This window comes from Cupressus sempervirens, chromosome 1 (genome assembly GCF_028749045.1).
Source record: "Cupressus sempervirens isolate cs-2001-9-10 chromosome 1, ASM2874904v1, whole genome shotgun sequence".
Taxonomy (NCBI): Eukaryota; Viridiplantae; Streptophyta; class Pinopsida; order Cupressales; family Cupressaceae; genus Cupressus; species Cupressus sempervirens.
The window spans coordinates 140,105,568-140,129,766 of NC_143118.1; the positions used below are offsets into that span (position 1 = coordinate 140,105,568).

General features: G+C 35.1%; 1 protein-coding gene across 5 annotated transcripts in view; it reads right to left on the reverse strand.

The window, feature by feature from the left end:
- HDA2 (histone deacetylase 2) overlaps positions 1-24,199 on the reverse strand; it is a 182,503-nt gene that overhangs the window by 67,182 nt on the left and 91,122 nt on the right. For 3 of the 5 annotated variants that reach the window (XR_016361840.1, XM_089817999.1, XM_089817992.1), the window contains 7 exons: positions 11,687-11,764; positions 11,437-11,505; positions 11,194-11,360; positions 10,959-11,023; positions 10,814-10,860; positions 10,616-10,660; positions 10,280-10,330 (listed from right to left, as the gene is read on the reverse strand). Coding sequence is in view for 3 of the 5 variants with exons in the window: in XM_089817999.1 (XP_089674125.1) it covers positions 10,280-10,330; positions 10,616-10,660; positions 10,814-10,860; positions 10,959-11,023; positions 11,194-11,360; positions 11,437-11,505; positions 11,687-11,764 (522 nt within the window). In the remaining 2 variants the exon portion in view is untranslated. The remainder of the gene's footprint in view (positions 1-10,279; positions 10,331-10,615; positions 10,661-10,813; positions 10,861-10,958; positions 11,024-11,193; positions 11,361-11,436; positions 11,506-11,686; positions 11,765-24,199) is intronic. The other 2 variants (XR_016361841.1, XM_089818008.1) reach the window with 1 other exon arrangement.

Consider the following 24,199-nt stretch of genomic DNA (forward strand, 5'->3'; position numbering starts at 1 on the left):
TCTCTTGTAGTTACGTCTTTTTCAGGGATTTTTGGTGATGATCAGGATTACAGTCCAATATATATTATGTGGGTGGATACAAGGAAGAAGAGGATGCATAGATCTTCTATGGAGATGTCTTCTGGTGAGATTTTGACTTCTACATCATCAACACAGTTTTTGGGTGCTATGCTACAGGACATGTGGTTGATCCTAATAATGTTGGTTTGTAGTTGGTTCAATGTCGACAGGGATTTCACGCACTTCTTCATTTGGGATCCAAGAGGAGGTTGGAGTTCACTGTATTGTTGGATTGCTTGAGGACAAGCAATCTCAAGGAGGGAGGACTCTAATGTCCCCATTTTTGCTAGCATTGGAGTTTCAATGATTAGCCTATTATTGTGATCCTTGTAGGCTAATTATTGTGGTTAGAGGGTCTTCTAAGGTAGTGGTTTGGCTTGGGAAGCTCTTGTCTTCTCCACAATTCAGTAAGTTACAAGTAGATCTTGGTTTGGCTCAGATTGAACTTCGTTTGGGCTTAGTTTTGGGTACTTACTATTTGTGGTAGGTTGGGTGTTGATTGAGATGGACTATTTCTATTTTTGGATAGTGCATTTGGTCACATGGAGAAATGATAGGTATAACTCCTATTTCAAACGACATATTTAAATAATGAGTATTTTGGGTGTTATTATATTTTTGGTGGCCAGATTATTATTAATTTATTAAATGGCTTATTATAAAGTTATAATTTAACTTAATAATTTCACTTAAGTTGAGAATTGAGTTATCATTGGAAAGAGCTATTTATTAATTAGTTAAGCCAAGTCAAGTGAAAGAATCTAATGTAAGCTTCTAATTAATGTTGTGTGTGAAGCTTCTTGAGTGAAGTTACATTTTGGCAACAAAAAGAGCATTTGGAGGTTATAAATACAAGCTCATTTGTTGAGAAAAGCAGGCTTGAATATTTATTTGCTTTTGTTGCCTTTGTGAATTTTCCAAGTTCTGATTTTTTGTGCCCTTGCTGAAATATAAGGGTTTGTAGTTGATTGTTCATTCCACTCCTGAGGTATAGTGGTTTGATCTGAGAGTCTAGATTTAGAGCTTCCTCTTTCTGGAGCAACTGTGGCCAAGGAGCAATTGTCTATTGAAGGCATTTGGTGTCTTCTCTAACTATATCAACTGTGGCCGAGAGGGCAAACCCTTCATGGAGAGATTTGATGTTTGAGGAGCTGAAAATTTACTTAGTCTCAACGCCAACTTAACTTGTTAGTTGGACAGTTAGATTACATCAGGTTTGGGCATCCAGTCCTATGGACATGGCTGCTTGGGATTACTTGCTGAAGCAAATTTGCTAGTATATTTCAACTTCAAGCATATATAATCAGAGTTGTTGGAACTATGCTATGGGTGATTTACCGTCAAGTTCTTTCTTGTAATTAATAAAACCTTAGTAGCCTTATTGTAATCAAATAGGAACTCAGTATTATCAGTTTGAGAATACTTGCAACTCTGAATTCTAAATGAAAAATACACAAGGCAGATTAATTCATGTGTTTGGCATTTATCAAATGCAAATTTTTGAAGTCTGATTTATCAGACAATTGTGAGTAGTTCACTACACTTCCTAGTATTGTTTTTAGAATTTAAAAACATCATACATACAGTGATATCAGAATGCTTGACAAGTGCTTAACAAAATGTCAAACCTTTGAATTGTGAAAGAAATTAATGTTTGATTAAGCTATACCTAGAACTGGGTTATTACATGGTATCTCTCTTAACTGTGATTTATTTGTTCTAATTGTTCATTGTACTACTGCCCATAAAGCTTGGGATATTTTAAAGCATACATATGACAAACCATCTGAATCACGCAAGATTCAATTGCAAGACAATTTGGAAGACTTAAGGTATACTGATTTCAAATCTATGGATGAATTTATACTTAAATTTGATTATATTAAAAGTCAATTAATTGGATTAGATGTTACTCTAACTGATATTAGATTAATTACCATTATTCTAAAGAAATGTCTACCTAGGCAATTTCAACAATTTGTTACTAATGTTCAGTCTCAACTTGCTATTCCTACTTTGTCTACTCAATAAACTCAAAAGTATTTTTCAAAATTTGTTGCGTCAAGAAGACGCTAAGTTGTTGCAATTTGGTACTCTTACAACTAATGAGCATGATTTTGTGTCTAAGAATCAAAATCAAAAATTTAGATCATCTAATCATAATAATTCTCCCAATAATCATAAAGCTAACAATAATCACTATAATCATAACTTTAATAATAATCATAATAATAATCATAATTTTACTGATAATCATAGTTTCAATAATAGATTTATTTCTAGGCCTTCTTTTAACAACAATAATAATCAAAATACAAATCGTAATAATAATCAATAAAATAGTCCTAATAAAAAAACCAATTGTACTTATTATGGGAAAGATGGTCATTTAACTAACAATTGTTTTAAAAACCAAAATGATAAGCAACCCATCAATAACAATAATCAAAATAATCAAAAATCTCATAGTAATCAATCTTGTCATGCTTTTACTGTTAGTTACAATGTTTCTAAACGATTAGAATGGATTGTTGATAGTGGTGTTTCTCAAGATGTTACATCGCATAGAGAAGTGTTTGATTCTTTGCAACCCAATACTTCAAATATTCCAATTCAATTCGCTAACAATCATAGTTGCAAACTTGAAGGATTTGGTTGTTCCAAATGAAAAGTTACATGATGCTCTTTATGTTTTTGATTCAAAATCCAATCTTCTTTCAATTGCTAAGTTATGTCAAGATTATAAGGTTGAATTTCATAGGGATATGTGCTCTATTATTGATCCTAATACTAATCAAGTTATTGCTAATGCTAAGTTGGATCATGATAACTTGTTTAAGTTTCATGAGTTCACCTCTTCAAGGTACTATTTATAAGAAAATATTGATTTTAATGTGTGGCATGAAAGGCTTGGTCATTTGAATTCTAATTATATCTCATTGATGCAAAAATCTAATATGGCTGAAGGATTGCCTCAAATTGTTCCGTGTAAGATTGTATGCACTAGGTGCATGAGTGGAAAAATGCATAGGTAGCCCTTTCCCCATGGTTCATCATGGAGGGCATCTCATAAGTTACAACTTATTCATAGTGATCTTTTAGGACCTATGGAGAATATCTCCATTCAAGTTTGAAAGCATGTTCTTACTCTTATTGATGATTTTACTAGAAGAATATGAATCTGTTTCTTACATAGAAAAGATCAAGTACTTGATACATTTGCTGATTTTCATATGTTTGTGGAAAGGCAATCTGATTCTAGGATTATGATTCTTTGAACTGATAATGGTACTGAATATGTTAACAATTCTTTTTGTTCCTACTTAAGATCTTTTGGTAGTAAACATCATCTTACTATTCCTTATACACCACAACAAAATGGTGTGGCGGAAAGTAAGCATAGAACTATTGTGGAAGTGACTAGATGTTTGTTACATGCTAAAAACATGGATTACAAGTTTTGGATTGAAGCTATGGCTTGTGCTACTTATATTCTTAATAGAACTCCTACTAAGGTTTTGAAAGATATAACTCCTGAAAAAGCTTGGTTGGGTAGGAAGTCCAATTTGCAACACTTAAGGATATTTGGATCTACTGCTTATGTTCATACACCTAAACAAAAAAGCCATAAATTAGATGCTCAATCTTCTCCATTTATATTTGTTGTTTATGATGAAAGTACTAAAGGTTATAGAATTTATAATCCTCTTACTAACAAAGTTCAAATTACAAAAGATCTTTGCATTACAGAAAATGAAGTACATGATTGTTCCAAGGTTCAAAATAATGAATTTAGTGGAAGTAAGATTGTAGTAGTGGAGGACTAACCTCCTTCTCTAAACCCTACTCCTCTAAGCCCTACTCAAGTATCTTCTTTTATTCCTCCTATTTCTTCTAATGCTAGTAATGATGATAATGTTGATACTAATGATGCATTTATAGATCATGACTCTTCTTCAAGTGATGACTCTATTACTACTAAGAAAAAACTTAAATAGGCTCAAGGTTTACTTAATGGAAGTGATGATTATCTTACTAGATTTGGTGGACGTAAACCTAGGAGAATTAATTATTGCAATTATGGTTTGATGTCTTCTCTTATGAATTCTAATGATCCTCAAACTTTTGAACAAGCTAAAATTCAACCTCATTGGCAAAAAGCTGTGCAAGAGAAATACAACACTTTAATTTTTAATCAAACTTGGGATTTAATTCATTTGCCTCATGGTAAGATTATAGTTTCATGCAAGTGGTTATATAAAACTAAACTCAATGACAATAATGAAATTAGTAAGTTTAAAGTTAGGCTGATACCTAGAGGATTTTCTCAAATTGAAGATTTGGATTACAATGAAACTTTTGCACCAATTGCTACGATGCTTACTATAAAGATTGTGCTTGCTTTAGCTTCAAAAATGAATTGGCCTATTCATCAAATGGATGTTAAAAGTGTTAAATATATAACTTTAAGAGAAGTATATATATATAGTAAGGTTATTAATATTAGAGAAGTCATAATGTTTGTGATATATAAATGTGCAAAGTTATAATCAATTTGGAGATAGATTTAAATGATTCATTAAGATGTGTTGATTAAAGTTAACCAACTTGTATTGTATACATGCCCACATAGGGACATGACCCTACGGGGCATGTACCCTCTCACATAAGTACTTAATAGCATATATGCCGATGAGACTAAGCATCAATTACAATCAGCAATACTCAGTATACATCGGGAGATCGCATAGCCTCAAATATAATACGATCTGATCAACATACTTTGTCTGATCCATACACTTTGTTTGACGGTTATATACAGCAGTAACAAATCAAATCAAAACTGTCTGATCTCATACTTTGAATCACACATCAAACATTCAATCTGAGATTTATCTATCAGACATCCAATCTAAGATTTACATGTCAAACATTTCTAATATCTTTAGTTAAGCAACAATAATTAGAAATTGGAATCTCTATCAGAGATCCTATACACATTTACATGGTACCAAAGCCACCCTCATAGAGAAATTCAGATTTATAATAACTTCTATATCAGAATCTATATAACCTTAATTCAAAATGGTGAATCATGTAAGACTAGAAGATAGGCTTGAAGAAGCCTCAAATTTTGCATCATGGAAAATCAGAGTAATGATTGTACTATGTGAAATGGAGTTAGAAGAATTGATAGAGGAAAATAAATCTATGCCAGAAAATGATCCAGACAAAACTTGGAAAAAATGCAACAACAAAGCCATGAAGATCATCATAGATTTAGTTAGAGATCACATTCTTCCATCCATAGCAAGTCTTAAAACAGCCTTTGAGATGTTCTCCACTATAAAGAATACTTTCGAAATTAATAACACAAGCAGATTGCTAACATTGAAGCAAGATCTACTATACATCAAGATGAATAATGGAGAATCTATTACATCCTATTTCCTACGACTCGCAGAATTGAAAGATCAACTTGCAACCATTGGAAATCAAGTAGATGACAAAGAATTCAACATTATAGCCCTAAAAGGACTACCACTATCTTGGGAGACATTTATTCATGGACTAAATTCTCGACCTGAACTTCATAAGTTTGAACTACTAAAAAATGAATGCACTCAAGAAGAGTCAAGATTAATTACAAGAGGGAGAAATTCAAGCTCTTCAAATCAGTACCAATAATAAGGGAAAAGGAAAGGGAGTTCATCAAAACAACAAGGAATTCAACAAATCATACAAGAAAAGAGATTGGTCCAAAGTACAATGTTTCAAATGAGACAAATTTGGTCACACTCCTAAAGTTTGTCCAGAACGAGAGAAAATTCAAAAAGCCCTAGTGGAAATTAGTGATGAAAAAGATGAAAATCTTGCACTTTAAGTTGTTGAATGAAGAGATAAAGTGGATAAATATAAATGAGAATCCTAAAGTGAGGAATCAAAGGGAGAGTGATACATTTCCAAAGTCTGAATGCATAAATGATGTATGCAATGTTGTACTCGGACCTAAAGATAAATCAGTTATCTATAAATTCAGATTTTCTCATCAATATAACCATACTGAATCGGAGATATGGTATATCGAGATGTTCTCAAGTTGGTTTACAAAAGTACAAATGAGCAAACAACGGATATTCTTACCAAACTTCTTACCAAGGTTAAATTGGAATATTTCAAAGGTAAACTTGGTATGATCAAATTGTAATTTTTGAATATTGAACTTAAGTTTCAATTTTATGTGTGTTTATGCTTCTAATTGAAAAGTTGCATCAGATATGTAATGAAAGATGACAATCTTTCATAGACATATATATTTAGAAGGTAATCATTGCAAGGTGATGATCCTACAAATGATAGGCTTGTTATCATGACAATTTATGTTATTGTTCCAGATACGCTAAAAGTCATTGATAACGAACATATTATGATCACTCTTGTTGTTGATCCGGAATGCCGAAGATCATAATACATGTTATGATAGTGTTCATAACATTGTGATTATAGTTATTTGACAAGTCACTACTTCAGAGTGTTAAAATTAGATAATATGTTGTTTTTATGTATATCATTATCTTTAATATTTTGTTAAAGAGTTTATGAGATCTGATTGATATTTTCACTTCTCCCTTGCTAAGAGGGAGTGTTAAATATATAGCTTCAGGAGAAGTATATATATTTATATATATGACTATTATTAATATTAGAGAAGTCATAATGTTTGTGATACATAAATGTGCAAAGAATAATCAATTTGGAGATCAATTTAAATGATTGATTAAGATGTGTTGATTAAAGTTAACTTGTATTGTATAAATGCCCATGTAGGGACATGACCCTACGTGGCCATTGACCACATAGAGTCATGACCCTACGGGGCATGTACCCTTTCACATAAGTACTTAATAGCATATTTGCCGATGGGACTGAGCATCAATTACAACCGACAATACTCAGTCTACATCGGGAGATCTCACAGCCTCAAATTTAATACGATCTGATCAACATACTTTGTCTGATCCATATACTTTGTTTGATGGTTATATACAGCAGTAACAAATCAAATCAAAACTGTCTAGTCTCATACATTGAATCAAACATCAGACTTTCAATTTGAGATTTATATATTAGACATCCAATCTGAGATTTACATATCAGACATTTCTGATATCTTCAATTAAAAAACATTAATTAGAAATTAGAATCTCTATCACAGATCCTATACACATTTACATGTTATCAAAGCCACCCTGATAGAGAAATTCAGATTTATAATAACTTCTATATCAGAATCTATATAACCTTAATTCAAAATGGTGAATCATGTAAGAATCATGTAAGACTAGAAGATAGGCTTGAAGGAGCCTCAAATTTTAAATGGCGATTTACATGAAAAAATATATATGGCTCAACCACCTGATTTTATCAAAGAAGGTAGTGAACATTTAGTATGTAAACTAAAGAAATCTATTTATGGTTTAAAGCAATGTCCTAGAGAGTGGTATTCAAAACTTAATGCTTTCTTTATTTCTCAAGGGTTTGATAGAAGTAAAAATGATTCTAACTTATACATTAAACATATCGAAGATGGTATTATCATTATTATTCTACATGTTGATGATTTGATTCTTACTTCAGTTTTAACACTGTAACTTTTGATATTAAGTTTCAACTCAATCAAGAATTTCAAACGACTAATTTAGGAATTTTACATTACTTCTTAGGAATGCAAATGTGGCATACACCTAAGGATATTTTTCTTTCTCAAAGCAAGTATGCTCAAGATCTTTTGGATAAGTTTCAAATGAATGATGCTAACCATATTTCTATTCTATGCAAATTAGGAACTAAGTTAATGGTTGATACGAACACTCCTTTATTGATGCTACTTCTTATAGACAACTTGTAAGAAGTTTGAATTATCTCTCTTACTAGACCCAATATTGCATATAGTGTCGGTTTAGTTTCAACTTTCAAGATTTATGTCCAAACCTCAACAAACACACTTTAAAGTAGCTAGAAGAGTATAAAGATATATCAAAAGAACTCTTAATCTAGGATTATTTTATGATGCAAATTCTGATTTTACTTTACAAGGATTTACTAATTCTGATTTAGGTGGAGATCCCAATGATGGAAAATCTACTTGTGGATATTGTTTCTTTGTTAGTTCAGGTGCTATTAATGCAGGGGACTCCCCTTAATACCATAAACTCATAACAAAAATATAGAAACAACAGCATATGTGAGAACAAAATATGAACTTCTTATTATTGCCACAAATGCGGAATTACAGAATTCTCAATTACAATATGCTAACCCAAGTGGGCGCCTTCATTACAGTAATCTACAAGACAATGTTGCAAACTATCACCCAAAGCTGTCCTAGACAATGTTCGGGCCTTTCTTAAATAGGTAGTTTTATGCCGCCTAGGAAGGTTCTAGATGCTCAAACTTAATACCTAGGGCCGACAGACCCTAACAATACATATAGAGTCGGCCAAATACATCTTTGACAAATTATTTTAGAAATTTCGGTAGCCCAACTTCCGAAGGCCATAACTCATGAACCATTGCTTCGATTGCCTATTATAACCACTTTTCGGAAATGCCAGCTCCTGATCTACAGGCTCAATTCCATCAAATTTTCGGACCTCATCCGGGCACTCTAAGGCCTCCAACAATGAGCCTAAAGATTTTTTTGCAAATTTTTCCACCGAAAATCTGCAATAACTTCTCTAATACTTAAGCTAGACAAATGAGATTTTTATGACAGGCTTATATCTCCAAAATGAACCTTCCTATAGAAAATGAGAACATTCTGAGCTTGTATGACAAACTTATTAAAAATAGCAAGTTCTCATAAATAGTAACCACTCTGTCTACTAGTCCTTATTAAAATAGAAAAGGCTGAAAATAAGATATTTTTGGGCGATGCAAGATTGCCCTTACACCCAGGATGCTCCTGCATCAGCTATATTTTGGAAAAGTACGAAAGACACCTTCGTTTCTCTATGCTCTGCCAAAGTTGAATATAAAAATTGTACTAATGCATCTAAAGAAGCTTTATGGCTTAGAAGAATACTTGAAGATTGGAGTCTACCTCAACAAGAACCTACACCTTTGTATTGTGACAATCAAAGTGCAATAGCCTTGGCAAAGAATCCTATCTAACATGCAAAGTCAAAGCATATTTCTCTCCACCAGCACTTCATCAGAGAACATATTGAAAAAAAGCAAGTGTTCCTCATCTATTGCAAGGGTGGAGATTAAGTTGCTGAAATTTTGACAAAGCCTCTTTCTAGAGAGAAATTTGAATTTCATTGTAAGAATTTGGGTTTGATACACTTTTTGATGAAATCTACCCAAGTAAAGATTAAAGTGGGGTGTTAGAATTAGTAATCTTTCCTTGATTGTATTTATTTATTAAATGGGATAAACCAAGGTATCCCTTACGGTTTTTGTCCTAAGTACAAATGTGAGGACATGTCATTTACTTGTCCTCTTGTCCATGTGTGATGACAACTCATTTTTTGTAATTTCTTTTATAAGGAAATTAGTTTATCCTCCTTAAGAGGATCTTGACACTTTGCACACACTTATTATGAATAATGGCATTCATAGAAATGGGAGTTACACATGCAACTCCATTCTCATCTCTATAAAAGAGATGCCTCTTTCTTATTCTACTACTCTTCTACACATCACTTTGATGTTATTGTAATGAGCTAATTTGCTCCAACAATTTCTCTCTCTCTCTCTCTTTTCCTTAGGTCTTTCACTGACATTCATAATATTACACAAGGGGTTTTCTTTGCTTTCCCCTTTCAAAATCTCTGGTCTCCATTCTCGTTGATTCATTGGAAATCTCATTTGGTTTATGGTAAACTTCTTCACATAAAGCTCTATTTGATTGTTTCATTAGTTTTCATTTTGCTCAATTTCTTACAATTGTTGACTAAGACTTCACTCGTAATTTATAACGACTTGGAAAGAGACTTATGTTATATTTCTTATCATAATGTTTCTACTTTGTAGACATCCTAGGTGTGCAGGTTATATCAACAATTTTATTAAGTATATTTATGCAGATGTTGAGCGTGTGACACAAATACATGTATAGCACACATGTTGTAGGTCTTATTTATTAATGTCAGATGAGCCTCAGATTTTCTACAAAATAATACAAGAATAGGAGTGGCAAGAGATAACTTTGCACCTCGAGCTCTTTGTCCAAGCGATCCAAGTACTCCTTGCTCGAGATACCACTCTGTAACAGGAGTATAGAAGCATTAAATATGTTAGCCTCTGCAGAAATTTTTTACTAAGAGGCATTCAATCTGAAGGAATAATGACATTTAGTTTTATTGAACTTGCCTATAAAAGTGTTTTTTAAGGTAAAAGAATGAAAAAACTGCTAGAATTGATGGCCATGTCAATATGCAAGGAGTACATACATATAATGCAGCAAATGATTCTCATCACATCTTATAATCATTAATTGGCTGATGTGTAAGAAGTTTTGAATTGAGAAAATAATTCCCCTGGAACATACCGATATTTCTATCCTTTGTTGAATGTATTCCCTTGCTCTAAAATCCTGAAGAAACATAAGTAGTAAAAACAAAAGCAGAAAATCAGCAAAAAAGTATACTAGTATTTTGTATGCTAAATCGAAGGATCATTCAATTAGATCTACTGCATGGTTGAAATATCCATTATTATGTTTACCACAAGTACAGAAAAATCTCACCTGAGGATAGATCTCACTGTTATACATGTCCAGGATGTAGACTCTCTCTGTGCAAGATAAGGTTCACTTACAAATTTATTGCAGGTTCATTTAAAAATACAGTTTCAATTGAAAATATGAATGGCCAAAGCAAGCAGGGATCTACCATCACGAGCAAAGTCCAATTCATGCCCATTTCCTTGATGAGCATCAAGATCAATTATCATCACCCTGCAAGTAAAAATCAAAATAACAGGAAATGTAAGTCCAGGATCCAGAGGATCTCAATAAACAGGTAGGAAATGGGAACTTGGAGGAACAAAGAAATACCATGATTCCCTGGTCTGGAAGAGTACTCTATATTACTATTGACATTGCTGAATGACATTCAGAATGCATACCTTGAGATCCCCATATGAATAAAGGCAAACTGTATACAAAGAGAAATGTCTGCATATACACAAAATCCACCACCTCTGTTACCACTGCAATGATGAAATCCTCCACCAATGTTGATAGCCCAGCCTCTTTCCTTGGCAAGTTTCCCAGCTAGCACAGTACCTCCAACCTACCAGAGCTATCCAACTTAATTACTCGTAGATTCCAAATAGGGAAATAACTTCATGTAAAATAATTATCTATACCTGCTTACAGAAAGGTTGAAGAACTCTCTGCTGCAAAATACAGTTGGGCAGCAATGCAACAGGAGGGACCTACAAATCACAACAGGTAGGACTGTCATGATAGAACTCTCCAAATAAAATATGAAATGGTAAACTTCAGAGGACAGAATTTTTTCAAAAATAATGACAGTAATCCTGCATTTTCAGTCAATTCAAATATAAGTAGAAGTTGAATACCAAATACCAGCAACAACAACTGGAGGAAATTTACCTCAGCACGATGTTGTGAAACAGAATCCAGGGAGAAGGTGTAGCAAGTGGCATAACAGGTGCCAGAAGTCATATGGTCCTTGGTTTCACATGGGGAATCGGCATACATTGAGGTATATGTGACTTTTTTATTGAAAATTGAGAAATGAAATGTAATGGCCCTACTAAGAGACCCAAGAGGCCAACTAACTTAACCATCAAATGAAGAATTTTTTTTCTTCAGCAAACTGAAACAACTCTATGACTATGAATACCACACGACACAAATATTCTTCCATGTGTAACATAAATAAAAGAACCTAACAACATCATGATATCTTTGATCAAGGCATAATTATAGAATTAGACAGTCAACTCCTACATTCTCTTCTGTCTACTAACATCGTTACTTAAGTAACAACTCCATGTGTTGACCAACCATGGAAGTGCAACAAAGAAATTCCAAGTCAATTACAAAGGATATTATTTGATCTTGTACTAAAATCATAATCCATCATTTACATAAAGTACAGGCATTCTTAATACATTTGATCCAATAGTGGGTAACCAAATACAATTTCTTCTCGAAGATTTATAAGTACAATGTCAAACATTAAGAGGTATGCAAAAGATGTTACTGAGTGCTACAAGCTTGGACCTGCCTCAAGAGTGCAACAAAAACAACACAAAAGCAAGACAAGGGGCTAAGAAACAATCAATAAAAGTCAAGCAAGCAAAGTACAAATATTAATTTAATTTCCAACATATTCGGATCGGACAAAAGCTCACAAGGGAAGAATGTCATCACATAGTTCTCTTGCTGGGTTACCCTGTAATAACCCCAGTTGGTTACACATAATTTTCCTATGTTAAGTAGTTGTCAAACATCTGGCAAGTCATACTGATACCACTGAAATGTTGGATGATAATTTTGCTTGAGATGTTAGCTTGGAAATTTATGAATATTCGGACCTTCTAAGGGATAAACAGTGAACACATATAATCAGAAATAATGCCAATTCTCCACCTTAATCATTTTGAGACTTCACATGCACCACTTCAACATAATTTAATTTTTGGAAAGATGATATGATCTTTAAATAACAGTTCCAACTTGTTTTTGCTGTAGTGAACCTGTGAGTAGGCTCAACCCAGGACCTGAAGCAATAAAATGTCAGCCAAAATGCCGAGAAAACAGACGCCTAGCAGCAGAGATAAGTGGTGCCTATTGCATTTACTGATGTCTTCAAGTGCCTGAGGAAGATCATTCCAGATTTACACACAGGCCCCAAATTCAGATTGCCCAAATACAAGTTCGAATTCACAGATTGCAAGGTTCATTTCCCAGAACAAATGACTTCTTCCAAAACTACAGGTATACAGAAATCGAAGTCTTAATAACTCCAGACTTGATAATCCTCAGAACTCAACCCACAATACTTCAGTTGTGGATCAAAATACAACTCAGAACCAAACCCTTATGCTTCAGCGAGGGCACAAAAACAAGGAACTCAGAATTGTCACGAAGACAACAAAGCAAAGAGATAAACAAATAATCGGATGCCTCTTCCAATGAAATGAGCTCACATTTATAACCTAAGTCACAAGGTTCGCCAAATTTTCGGCTTCAAACTCAAAATTCAGCTAACCCCCAAAACCAACTCCTCGTCTGAAGAAATTGAAGTCTACGTGATATCAATTTCCATGCATGTCTCAGCTTCCATCTCAATAATAAGATCCTGGGACCCATTCAAAACGTCCTCAAAGTCATCACCTAAAGTCTAGCAAGGGGTATCATACCCAGTGTAGCTCATAGCATCATCAGATGGATCATCAAAAGTGTCAATGCCATATGCATCCACATCTCCTAATAAAGCCTCAAATGCTAACACTTGAATCTGCATACATGACCCAACGTCAGGCTGTGAATCAATAACACTAGAGCATGAACCCACATCTACTGACTTCACTATAACACCCAGACCACCAACACCACAATCGGGTGACTCCAAGCGTGCCTCAGTCCCACCTAAGGAAGCAGCTACCTCCTACACTAGAGCAACACTATGACAGCTCACATACAAATATCCCATAATAATCCCCTCCTTGAGAGACCCTGAAGTATTAATGGTAACAATTGAATAAACGGTCCCTGCACTAACTATAGCAACAAGTCTGGGAGCCTCAACCTACTGAAGCTCATTACCGTTATCCTCCCTTGCCACTGACACAACCACATGTCCCTTTGAAATAAATGCATCATCAACACTACAGATAGGACTAGCGGGTGTCATACTAAATATAGGTACATCTGCATCATGGACATTCATCGGGAAAAACTCAAGCCTCCTTTCGGTGGACCTTCTAAAGGCAGAAACCATATATCTTGTTGCCCTCTCAACCGTTTTTGGATTTGACAAGCTCTCCACCAACCTTTGTTGTTGAAGCTTAAGTTTCTCCATACTCTCCCTCAAGGTATGTATTTTCTCGCCATTTTCCATGTAGCTCCATCGGCTCATAGAACTACTAGTACTCCTATGTTTTTCCATGGCTAGAAAATGCGATAGTGTTGGTCACTCCCAATACAACAGCAAATCTGAAATAACAATGAATTTCCTACACCACAAGATGGCAAGAACACTAAAATAACAATGAATTTCCTTTGGTGATGAGATACGACTACTATGTACCTCAACCAACTCCTCATCTAAAGAAATGGAAGTCCTCATGGTATCAATCTCCTCTCATGTCCCAGCTTCCATCTCAACAATAAGATCCTATAAACATCAATCCTAGGACCCATCCAAAATTCCTCAGAGTCATCACCTAATATTTGGCAAGGGTTATCGTACCCAGTAAAGCTCATACCATCATTAGATGGATCATCGGATGTGTCCATACTATATGCATCCACATCTCTTAATAAAACCTCAACTGCTGACACCTGACTCTACACACGACTCAACATCAGGCTGTGAATCAATAATACTAGAGCATGAACCCACATCTATTGACTTTGCTGTAATGCCCAAACCACCAACATCACAGATGGGTGACTCCATATGTGCCATGGTCCCACCTAAGGAAATAGTTGCCTCCTACACTGGAGCAACAAAATGACAGCTCGCATACAAGTCTCCAATAATAATCCCCTCCTTGAGAGAGCCTACAGTATCAATCGTAACAACTGCATCAATTGTCCCTACACTAATTGCAGCAACAAGTCTAGGAGCCTCTACCTGTTGAAGCTCAGTGTCGTTATCCTTCACTGGCACTGACACAACTACATGTCCCTTTGAAATAAGTTCATCATCAACACTGCAGATAGGACTAGTAGGTGTCGTACTAAATATAGGTACATCTGCATCATGGACATCTGTCAGCGAAAACTCAAGCCTCCTTCCCGCCGACCTTCTAGAGGTGGAAGCCATATACCTTGTTGCCCTCTCAACCGAAACTGGATTCGACAAACTCTCCACCAACCACTGTTGATGAAGCTTAAGTTTCTCAATACTCTCCCTCAAGGCATTTTTATTTTCTCGCTATTCTCCACATCGCTCTATCGGCTCATAGAACTACTAGTCCTCCTGTGTCTATCCATGGCCAAAAAATGCGAGAGTGATGGTCACTGCCAATACAACAGCAAATCTGAAATAACAATGAATTTCCTACCATAGAGGATAGCAAGAAATAGGTTCTAATACCATTGTAATAACCCCAATTGGTTACACATAATTTTCCTATGTTAAGTAGTTGTCAAACACCTAGCAAATTATATTGATACCATTGAAATATTCGATGATAATTTTGCTTGAGATGATAGCTTGGAAATTTATGAATATTCAGACCTTCTAAGGGATAAACACATAATCAGAAATAATGCCAATTCTCCACCTTAATCAATTTGAGACTTCACATGCACCACTTCAACATAATTCAATTTTTGGAAAGATGATATGATCTTTAAATAACAGTTCCACCTTGTTTATTGTTGTAGTGAACCTTGTTTGGCTCACGTTGTTGATGTGTGATTTCTCCTAGAACTAAAACAGTCCTTGCACAACTAACTATTTAAATCTATCAGGCAAATGTAGTCCATGCTGAAGTAAATTTATTCTTTCAGCTCTTTCCAAATGGATACACTATTAAACATGATTATATACCAGAATAATAACAAACACAATGTTCAGTCTCTTCTATCAACAGTTGCTCTCACACCATAAACGATTTACAGATAACAAATGCAATTATTATTTAAGAGAGATATTGAACCTAGCATTTACTGTTTTTTCCCTAAAGTCTCTCCTAGGGAATTAATCATGGTCTCTGTAAGCTAATCACCACTACTATAAGGGCCCGTGTATGCAAGAAACACTAGTTGTGAATGGTTGACAACTTATCATACAAGGCCGAGACCTTTGGATGAGAACATTTAATTTACCACTCCTTTCTTCCCAAATTTTGTTCACTAGCCACCTAGGGCTGATTTCTCAAGTTTGCAAGTCCACGCCACAACTAGATGCCCTAGCATCCCAAAATTTAGGCAAGAAAATCGCCACAATCACAATGATATAACAGCACTCGTAAGTAGGCTAAACCCAAGACCTGAAGCCATAAAACATTAGCCAAAATGCAGCGAAAAAAACGCCTAGCAGCAGAGATAAGTGGTGCCTATTGCATTTACTGATGTCTTCAAGTGCCTGAGGAAGATCACTCCAGATTTACAAACACCCCAAATTCAGATTGCACTCCCAAAAATGGCAACTGTCAAAAATAGACTTACTAAAAATAGGAAGTCCCCAACTGAGCCCCCCAAACTACCCTATCAGCCCACGAGGGTTTCTATAATAAACTGACTCAAGGAACTGCAAGAACCTGCTAAAAACAAGGACATTACATACCTTGGTCTAGCCTCTCAAGTCCCTAGCCCCCAAGGTGTAGCCCTACTCGTTAAGAGTTCAATAATGTATGATAGGGTGCTCTCTAGAGTCATATTGTATTTGATTCCGCCATTGAATTACATATTGACTTGGCGATGCGTTCTGGTGTTTGAATGGAGTTGACTCTCCCTGTATGAACAGTACTCGTGTGCTTCTAGTCTTCAAATTATATTGGACACTCCTTTATCGAATGACCCATCACTTGGCGAATCTCACAAAACATTGTTTGAGGACAATTATTTTTGTGTGCCCTTCCAGTTTGCACTTCGTACACCATAGTTCATTACTTTCTTTATTGATCCCTTTCTCCAATTTTAGTTCTTTTATCATTCTCATCATGTCTAACCACAAGGCCTAGACTCTTGTTGATTCATCATCACTACTACCCTCATTACTTTCATCATCATGCATCTTCCTCTTTCCTCAAGAGGATGTCTTATTTTCACTCTCGATGTCCATTCTCTGATTGTAGGCATTGGTGTATGAGGGTGGAGGCACCACTTTTATCTTCTTACACAGGGAGGGAATCAACCCCTCCATGAGTCACCTCTTCTTCAACCTATCAACAAACTAATTTTCCAACTTGCCCAACACTTCCTTAAGCCTGCTACTATAAGCATTTACACTCTAGTTTGTCCCTTGTTTGGTGTTATAAATTTCAGCATCAATCTCATTATCGTCTCATAATAACTTAAAACTCAACCTTGAACACCCCCTTGAGTGTGTCCCAAGAAGCTATGGATGAAGCATCTAGTTCTATGAATCTGTCTATTATTATACCTTGTAGCATTCAGCCAATAGTCTTTTCCATCCTCACCATTTGCTACCCATATAGTCTTACAAGTCTTTCAATGCCTCATAGGGTCCACTGCCCCATTCACTAAACTTTGACAGTTTTTACTAATACACAATCAAACTTATTGTAGGAGTCACCTCTTTCTCGCCTAATCGCCCCCTTATGCATCAGACCTGGGTCGACTAGTCTGACCGCTACATTTCCGTGTTCTCCTTGCACTCTCATCCACATGTGCATCCTCGACACGTCCACCTCCAGTGTTCCCAACACCTCAAGTACTTCTAGGCCTTGAATCATACTCACTCTATTTAAAGGTCCCCCCTCAGATGGATAGGTTCTCAATGTTGTGCAATATTTCAGTCTGATGATTTTCTGCCTCCATTTTTAGCAATCTCAAATCTTTAATCATAAAATTGATGATATTTTACAATATGCTGAAATCAGAATGAAAGACTTGTAAAAAGTGTCTACCTTCAAAAGATATCATACACTTGGAGCAATCCATTACACTCAGCAATATCTAGGGAAGATGGACATTTAGAAACGATACAAGAGTTGCTGAAAGTGGATTCTTCTGCCTGTTATACGAAGGGAATGACACATATTCATATTGCAAAAGAGAAAGGGCATCCTTACATACTTAATGAAGTACTAAATTCTAGACCAGATTGTATTAGATTGGGTAATCAAAAGCATAAAATGAACATTCTGCACTTGGTCATGCATTGAATCTCAATCTCAAGGCAGTCAATAAAGCATGTCACACTGTGTTGGATATAACACAGATTAAAAGGGGCTACTGATTTACACAACTATCCGCCTGGAAAGCACTGAGAGAAAGAGCGATGGTTGATACAAATCTAAAGAGCAACTGTGTTCATGTGATCTGAAGAATAATGATCTTGAACTATGCTGCAAGTTCGACAGATATTTGAGGCTGCTAAGGACTGCAGAAAACATTTGATGGAATAGTACACATGCTTGAGTTGCTTCAACTTGATGAGAGAGAGGCATACTAACAAATATGTGCCTCTTCAAACTTTAAGGCTTGGAAATATAAATTTATTTTTATTTTTTCTTTGATTCAGATAAATTATTTTTCTGAAATCTGCATACAGTGATTGTATGAGACAGAACTTCCAAACATGGAGTTAGCATATAAGATTGATGAATTGTTCATTGCAAAGAGGGGCTCTACGGACCTTAAAGAACTGGAGAAGAAGATCAGCAAATGAGAATCCTTGAAAATGAAGATTTTCCAGAATCAGTGGTGCCATGTAAAGAGACTAACAGAACAGCATCTCTGTTTGAAGTTAAATGCCTGTTGACTATAGTAAGTAAGAGGAGGAGGATAGGCCAGATTTGATGCACGCAGAGAAATGGAGAAACATTTGTTGACTTAGTGATAGAGAGATATAAACTCTCCTTCTTTGTTCATGTTAACAAGGGCATAATCCAGGCAAGCATCTACAGCGATAATATATTGGTCCAGTCTGACACAGGGAAGTATCCGAATGAAGTTCGAGTGAAATCTGGGAGATCCTGATACAGTATTCTCTATCATGGAGACTTCAGTGCTCATCTTTCACAAAGCCACTAGTAATTGTTTAATGATATACATCTAACGATGCTTCATGTGTTCTGCAGATCTGGACTATGTGTGGCAAGGACATTCTCCCTGATGATGCTCGACCCATGAAATACAAAAGCCAGTGGGTGTGCTAGGAAAAGCAGTAGAAAAAATAAATCTCAGATGCCTGATAACTAAGGGATACATGATAATGAACCACTGGCTAGAATTTGCAAACCACGACTTCCTGATAATCAAAGTTGAAAGACCCCGTGCGGACTTAGAAGATGGAAGTAGTAGAATAAGAAGTTTTTCTTGAATCGAGCACTTCTAGATGATAATCTCATGAACATGTGTCATTCATGCCTGAAGATGTCACAGTTCATGGAGGAGCCCGTTGATTCTAAATTCACGAAGGAGGAAGGATTTGCCTAAAAATGGAGCAGATAATTCTCGCATATGGTGCAAATTATTCAAACCATTTAGGCCACCGACTAGGAAAATTATACACAAAGTTATAAAATTGCCCATCATATTAAAATTTTATATTGGTGGTTATTTGTTATAGAAGGGTGCAATGGTTGGGTGAATACCTTTCCATTGGTTATAAATATAGATGTAAAAAACCAAGGGAGGGAGACAATTCATAATTATATTTTAAAATTTTATATATTATGATGTATTATATTCTCCTATTGGCGTAGAACAAAGCCCGTGGATTGAATTATTGGGTAAATTTTGTGCGATCCGCATAAATTCGCAATAGATGGATCATTTGTAAGGAATGTCTTTATTGTGATTTTATTTCCGGCGTAATCTATAAGCGTATCTACTTTATTTATTTGCATTGGAGTTTTAAATTATTATTAAGTTGTGTCCTTTATAAATATTTTTATTTATTTTCTATAAATATTTTAAGATTCGGATAAATGCATTGGGTCATTATTGCATTTTAAACTTGATAAACATAGATATTGTGACATATTTGATTGTTTCTGTATTTATGTCTAGTTTGTCTCCATATCGTAGGAGTTAAAACGCATCCTAGACTAGTTTAAAATTGCATTTATATAATTGATCCGTTGCGTCTGAATTGTTAAAACTATTTATAGTTTAAATATATTAGACTTTATAAAGTTATATGTGTCAACTTATAATATTGACTCTAATTGCCCATTTAATTAAGCACTGGTCTTTATATTACTCTTGATTCATAATCCACATGCTGCCAACTATTTCATTTCTTTCTATTGAGGAATTAATATATTCATTTGTTGTGTTCATTCTTTATTTAAACTATTATCACATTTATTATTCTTAATTCGTAATTTGCAATCTTAAAGCTTTCTATAATTCTTGCCATTTTGAAAGCTTTGATTATATTCGCATTCTAATCAATCTGCTATAAGCATCCTAGGCTCAAGTGTTTTCTTCAAGATTAGGTACACCCACCTTGGTTTTGCAGAGCCAGAAGCACAGGGGATTTGGATCGCATCGATCAATGTTGTCAAGTTGGCCTTAACCGGTTGAATATCCCAACATCGAGCAGGCAAGGCTCGTAGGATTCCAATCTATGGTTTTGGGAACAAACACAGTCAATTCAAGATTTCCTTTGTACTCATCCGATAACGTATGTACGGATGGTTGTTTTCTTCGTTCTCTTTGTTTTACAATTCTAAAGAGAGACTAATCACTTGGTCTTGACCACCCAGTGATCTCTTCTTGCCTTTATAGGGATCCAAGGGCATGAATCATGCAAGTTTGACCCGACTTGTTAATTTACATACACGAAATAATAATAGAGATGGTAGTGCATACCAGACATAAAAGTAAAATATATCTTTGTTGGCTCATCAATACATTACAGAGAAGAAGGCCAAAGATGGTTCGCCAAGAATTACAATTTACCCAACCACACCATGCTATTTTCCTTGGTGGTACATGATATATTAAAGGACCCGATGGTTGCCAAAAGGGACACAACCAACACAGCAACTACCTAAGAGTGTTAAAAATTAAATACAAACAATTAATACATTGATGGATAACCAATATTATCAACCATAGCAATATGCATTTCATGTAGACTAAACCCCAAAGAAAGCTTTCTACATGATGAAAATCACTCATTCCAAGGGATGGTAGCTTTCATGTTTAGGTTCTTTTTCAAGACTTACATAATGTCAAGCCTCAAACCTTATTTCATTGCTACTGTTCTGAAAATTGCAGCAAACTCAATCACCCTATTTGGAAACCTATCAAAATCTTAAGTAAAAGTCCCCAAAAGCCAATGCATCCCATGAAGGAGCCACCTTTCCAACTTCATACGCAAGGCATGCATTACTATTCATCAACTCAAACAAAGTGTGAAATGTCCCACTTGTTGGCCAATCCCCAAACTCAAGACCAAATCTCGTGTCAGATTGAAGCAACTTTAAATGAATGCAAACAAGGAAATAACTGTCAATGGAAATCATTAATTTGCATACCCAAGTTATCCTCAAATTCCTCATGTAGTAAGGAATAATGATGCCTCCTAGTGTCATATCATTCCAAATTCCAAATGCAATCTTCATCTGTCTCCTTATTTGCACATTTCATATCTGGCAGTCTCCCAAGAGGGTACCCGATCACCTCATAATGTCAACTCAAATCATTAGTAAACTAAAAAACATACTCCAACTCAAACTCTGAATCTTCTCCCAAATCCCATACCTTAATATTTTCACCAGGTGCAGCACTAGAACCAAGATTCATTCCATCGTTCAACTCAAAAAGTGAATTGTCATATGTCTTCAATACACTTGCCTCAAACAATAGTTATCATTGAACACCATAAATTGATTTTTCCAACCATGTTTATAAAAATCAACAGAATTGTTGCTATGAAAAAAAATTCAAAATCAGAACTATTATACCTTTCAATAATGACTTCAAGGCTGTCCCAAGTCTCTCGTGCGCCCTCATTATCATTTCAGCAGTATAATGTGGATCCAAATTATCTAAGTTTTTAAACTTTTGCTTAAAGTCAATCCCATGCAAAGATAAATCAAATTTTGTTTCAAGATTTTAGTCAGAATCGCCAATAGTAAATAATAGATTCAAATATGGCAAACTTCTCTGTGATAGGTAAACTTGTCACGAGAAATTTTGAGTGGCAATAAAACTTGTAGCTTTCAGGCTCCCAAAAATATCACTGAAAATATTAGCAATAGCTTGTTAATATATCGCCATAAACTCAGAAAATATAGGCTGCAGTCTGCATATAGGGACTGACAGCCCAAAACATGCAAAACACATTTTTTTGATTGCAAATACCAGTTTGGAGAGCAGAAAAGGGTTTGGAGGAGAAAGAATGTGAACTGCAATGTTATAGAGCAATTTGTTGTAGATTTGAAGTGAATTTGAAGAGAATTTTCAAACAAATTCAGATTCACAAATTTTCAAATTATTTCTCTTTTTTTTCAAATCATTTTGTTTTATCTTTGTTGCATCCAAGTTTATACAAACACTATAATAGCATTTGCAATGTACTCTAATGCTAAGTTCTTGGTTCGAGTTCGGTTCCAAGTTCAAAGTTCGAGAACCAGTTTGCAAGTTTGTCAAAATTTTGGAAATGGGTTTGGGTTCGTTCGTACAAAAACATGTAAAAATTACACACACACACATTTATGAAGCATTAGTTACAATTAGAATGTAGTATAATAGCATAAACACATTTAAACAACAAAAACACCATAAATTTGTAATCATGGTGATCATACCATCGTATAGTTCAAGTCACAAGTTCAACATTGAAGATTCAAAACATTAAAAATAAATCATGGCATCAAGTTCAAGTATCATTGTTTCATGTTCATTGTTCAACTAATAGAACAAAAATCTATTAATATTCTAAGTTCTTCAATCTTCATCTTCTTCTTCACATTCTTCTTCTTCATCTTCTTCTTCTTGTTCTTCTCCGGCACTAGTTGAGCTAAGGCCAATGGGATCAGCAGTAGCTGCAACAATGGTATTGGCATCAAAGTCATCAAAATCATCTAGTGTAAGTCATGTAGTGGAAGCATCCAAGTCCACAACCTTTGCACTTACATCCCACTTCTGTCTCCCCTTCTGTGTATTCTTTACTCTTGTGCGAAAGAAGGCACAAGTTGTAATGCACAAATACCAAGTTCTCTACTCTTTTTTATTGCAACCTATTGCGCTTCACCGAGTGGATGAAAGAATAGGTGCTCCAATTTTTTTTTGATGCAAAAGAACTAACAACCTATGAAGACAACACACGGTAAACAATTACAAAAGAATTAATTCAATCTTATAAAAAATTTACAACTACTTTCTAGTCATGATTCTTTTGAAGATAAGGTGAGCTATCTTTTTTTAAAGGTGAGCTATCTTTTTTTAAATAAAACTTACTTGTGATATAACTTTGCCTGCAAGGGGCTGCAATGTTTGGAATCTTTTGCCATGGAGGTACCACCAACTATGAGCATCCTTCCTAAACCGATGACGAAGAACCCTTCCCCAAAAAGAGAGGTAAGTACAATAAAGAAGAGAAGAGTCATGTGACCCCCCTAGTGAAATATCCCACAACCCCCAAGAGATCTCGCAAATGAAGATACTCGACCTCAGTTCAGGGTTTGGTGAAGATATCTGCAACTTGCTCTGCTATAGGACAATACTGCAAGTGGACAAATGGTACTCTAATCCTAAGGGTAGTGATAACAACAAATGGTACTCTAGTGGACAAATTCTTTAATTTACCGAGCTCTACTTCACCAAGTTATACTACAACTACACATGAAGTGGTGCAATCTTCAAGGGTTATGCGAAAGATATTCATACCACCACATACACCATCATAAAGAGCAATGTATATGAATGATAGAAGTTAGACATATGCATGAAAGGGGTTCAGGCTAACTTTGCACAACGATTTAGAATCACTAAAAAGTCGAGTATGAACCAAAGGAATTCATCAAAACATCATCATCTTCTCCATTGCAATCACAACACTTTAACAAAACTAAACTTAATCTAAATGAGGGAATTTAAGAGAACAAGAAAGCACCAAGACACATCAAGTAATTCATCAAGCTTCAATGCAAACTCTATTATCTTAGTAGCTCATAGCAATATTCTCAGAAAATTCTCTCTTACAAATGAGAAGTGAGACCTTTGTGTAGGTCCTTGATTACGACGAGTAGCCCAAAGTAAGACAATAACCGA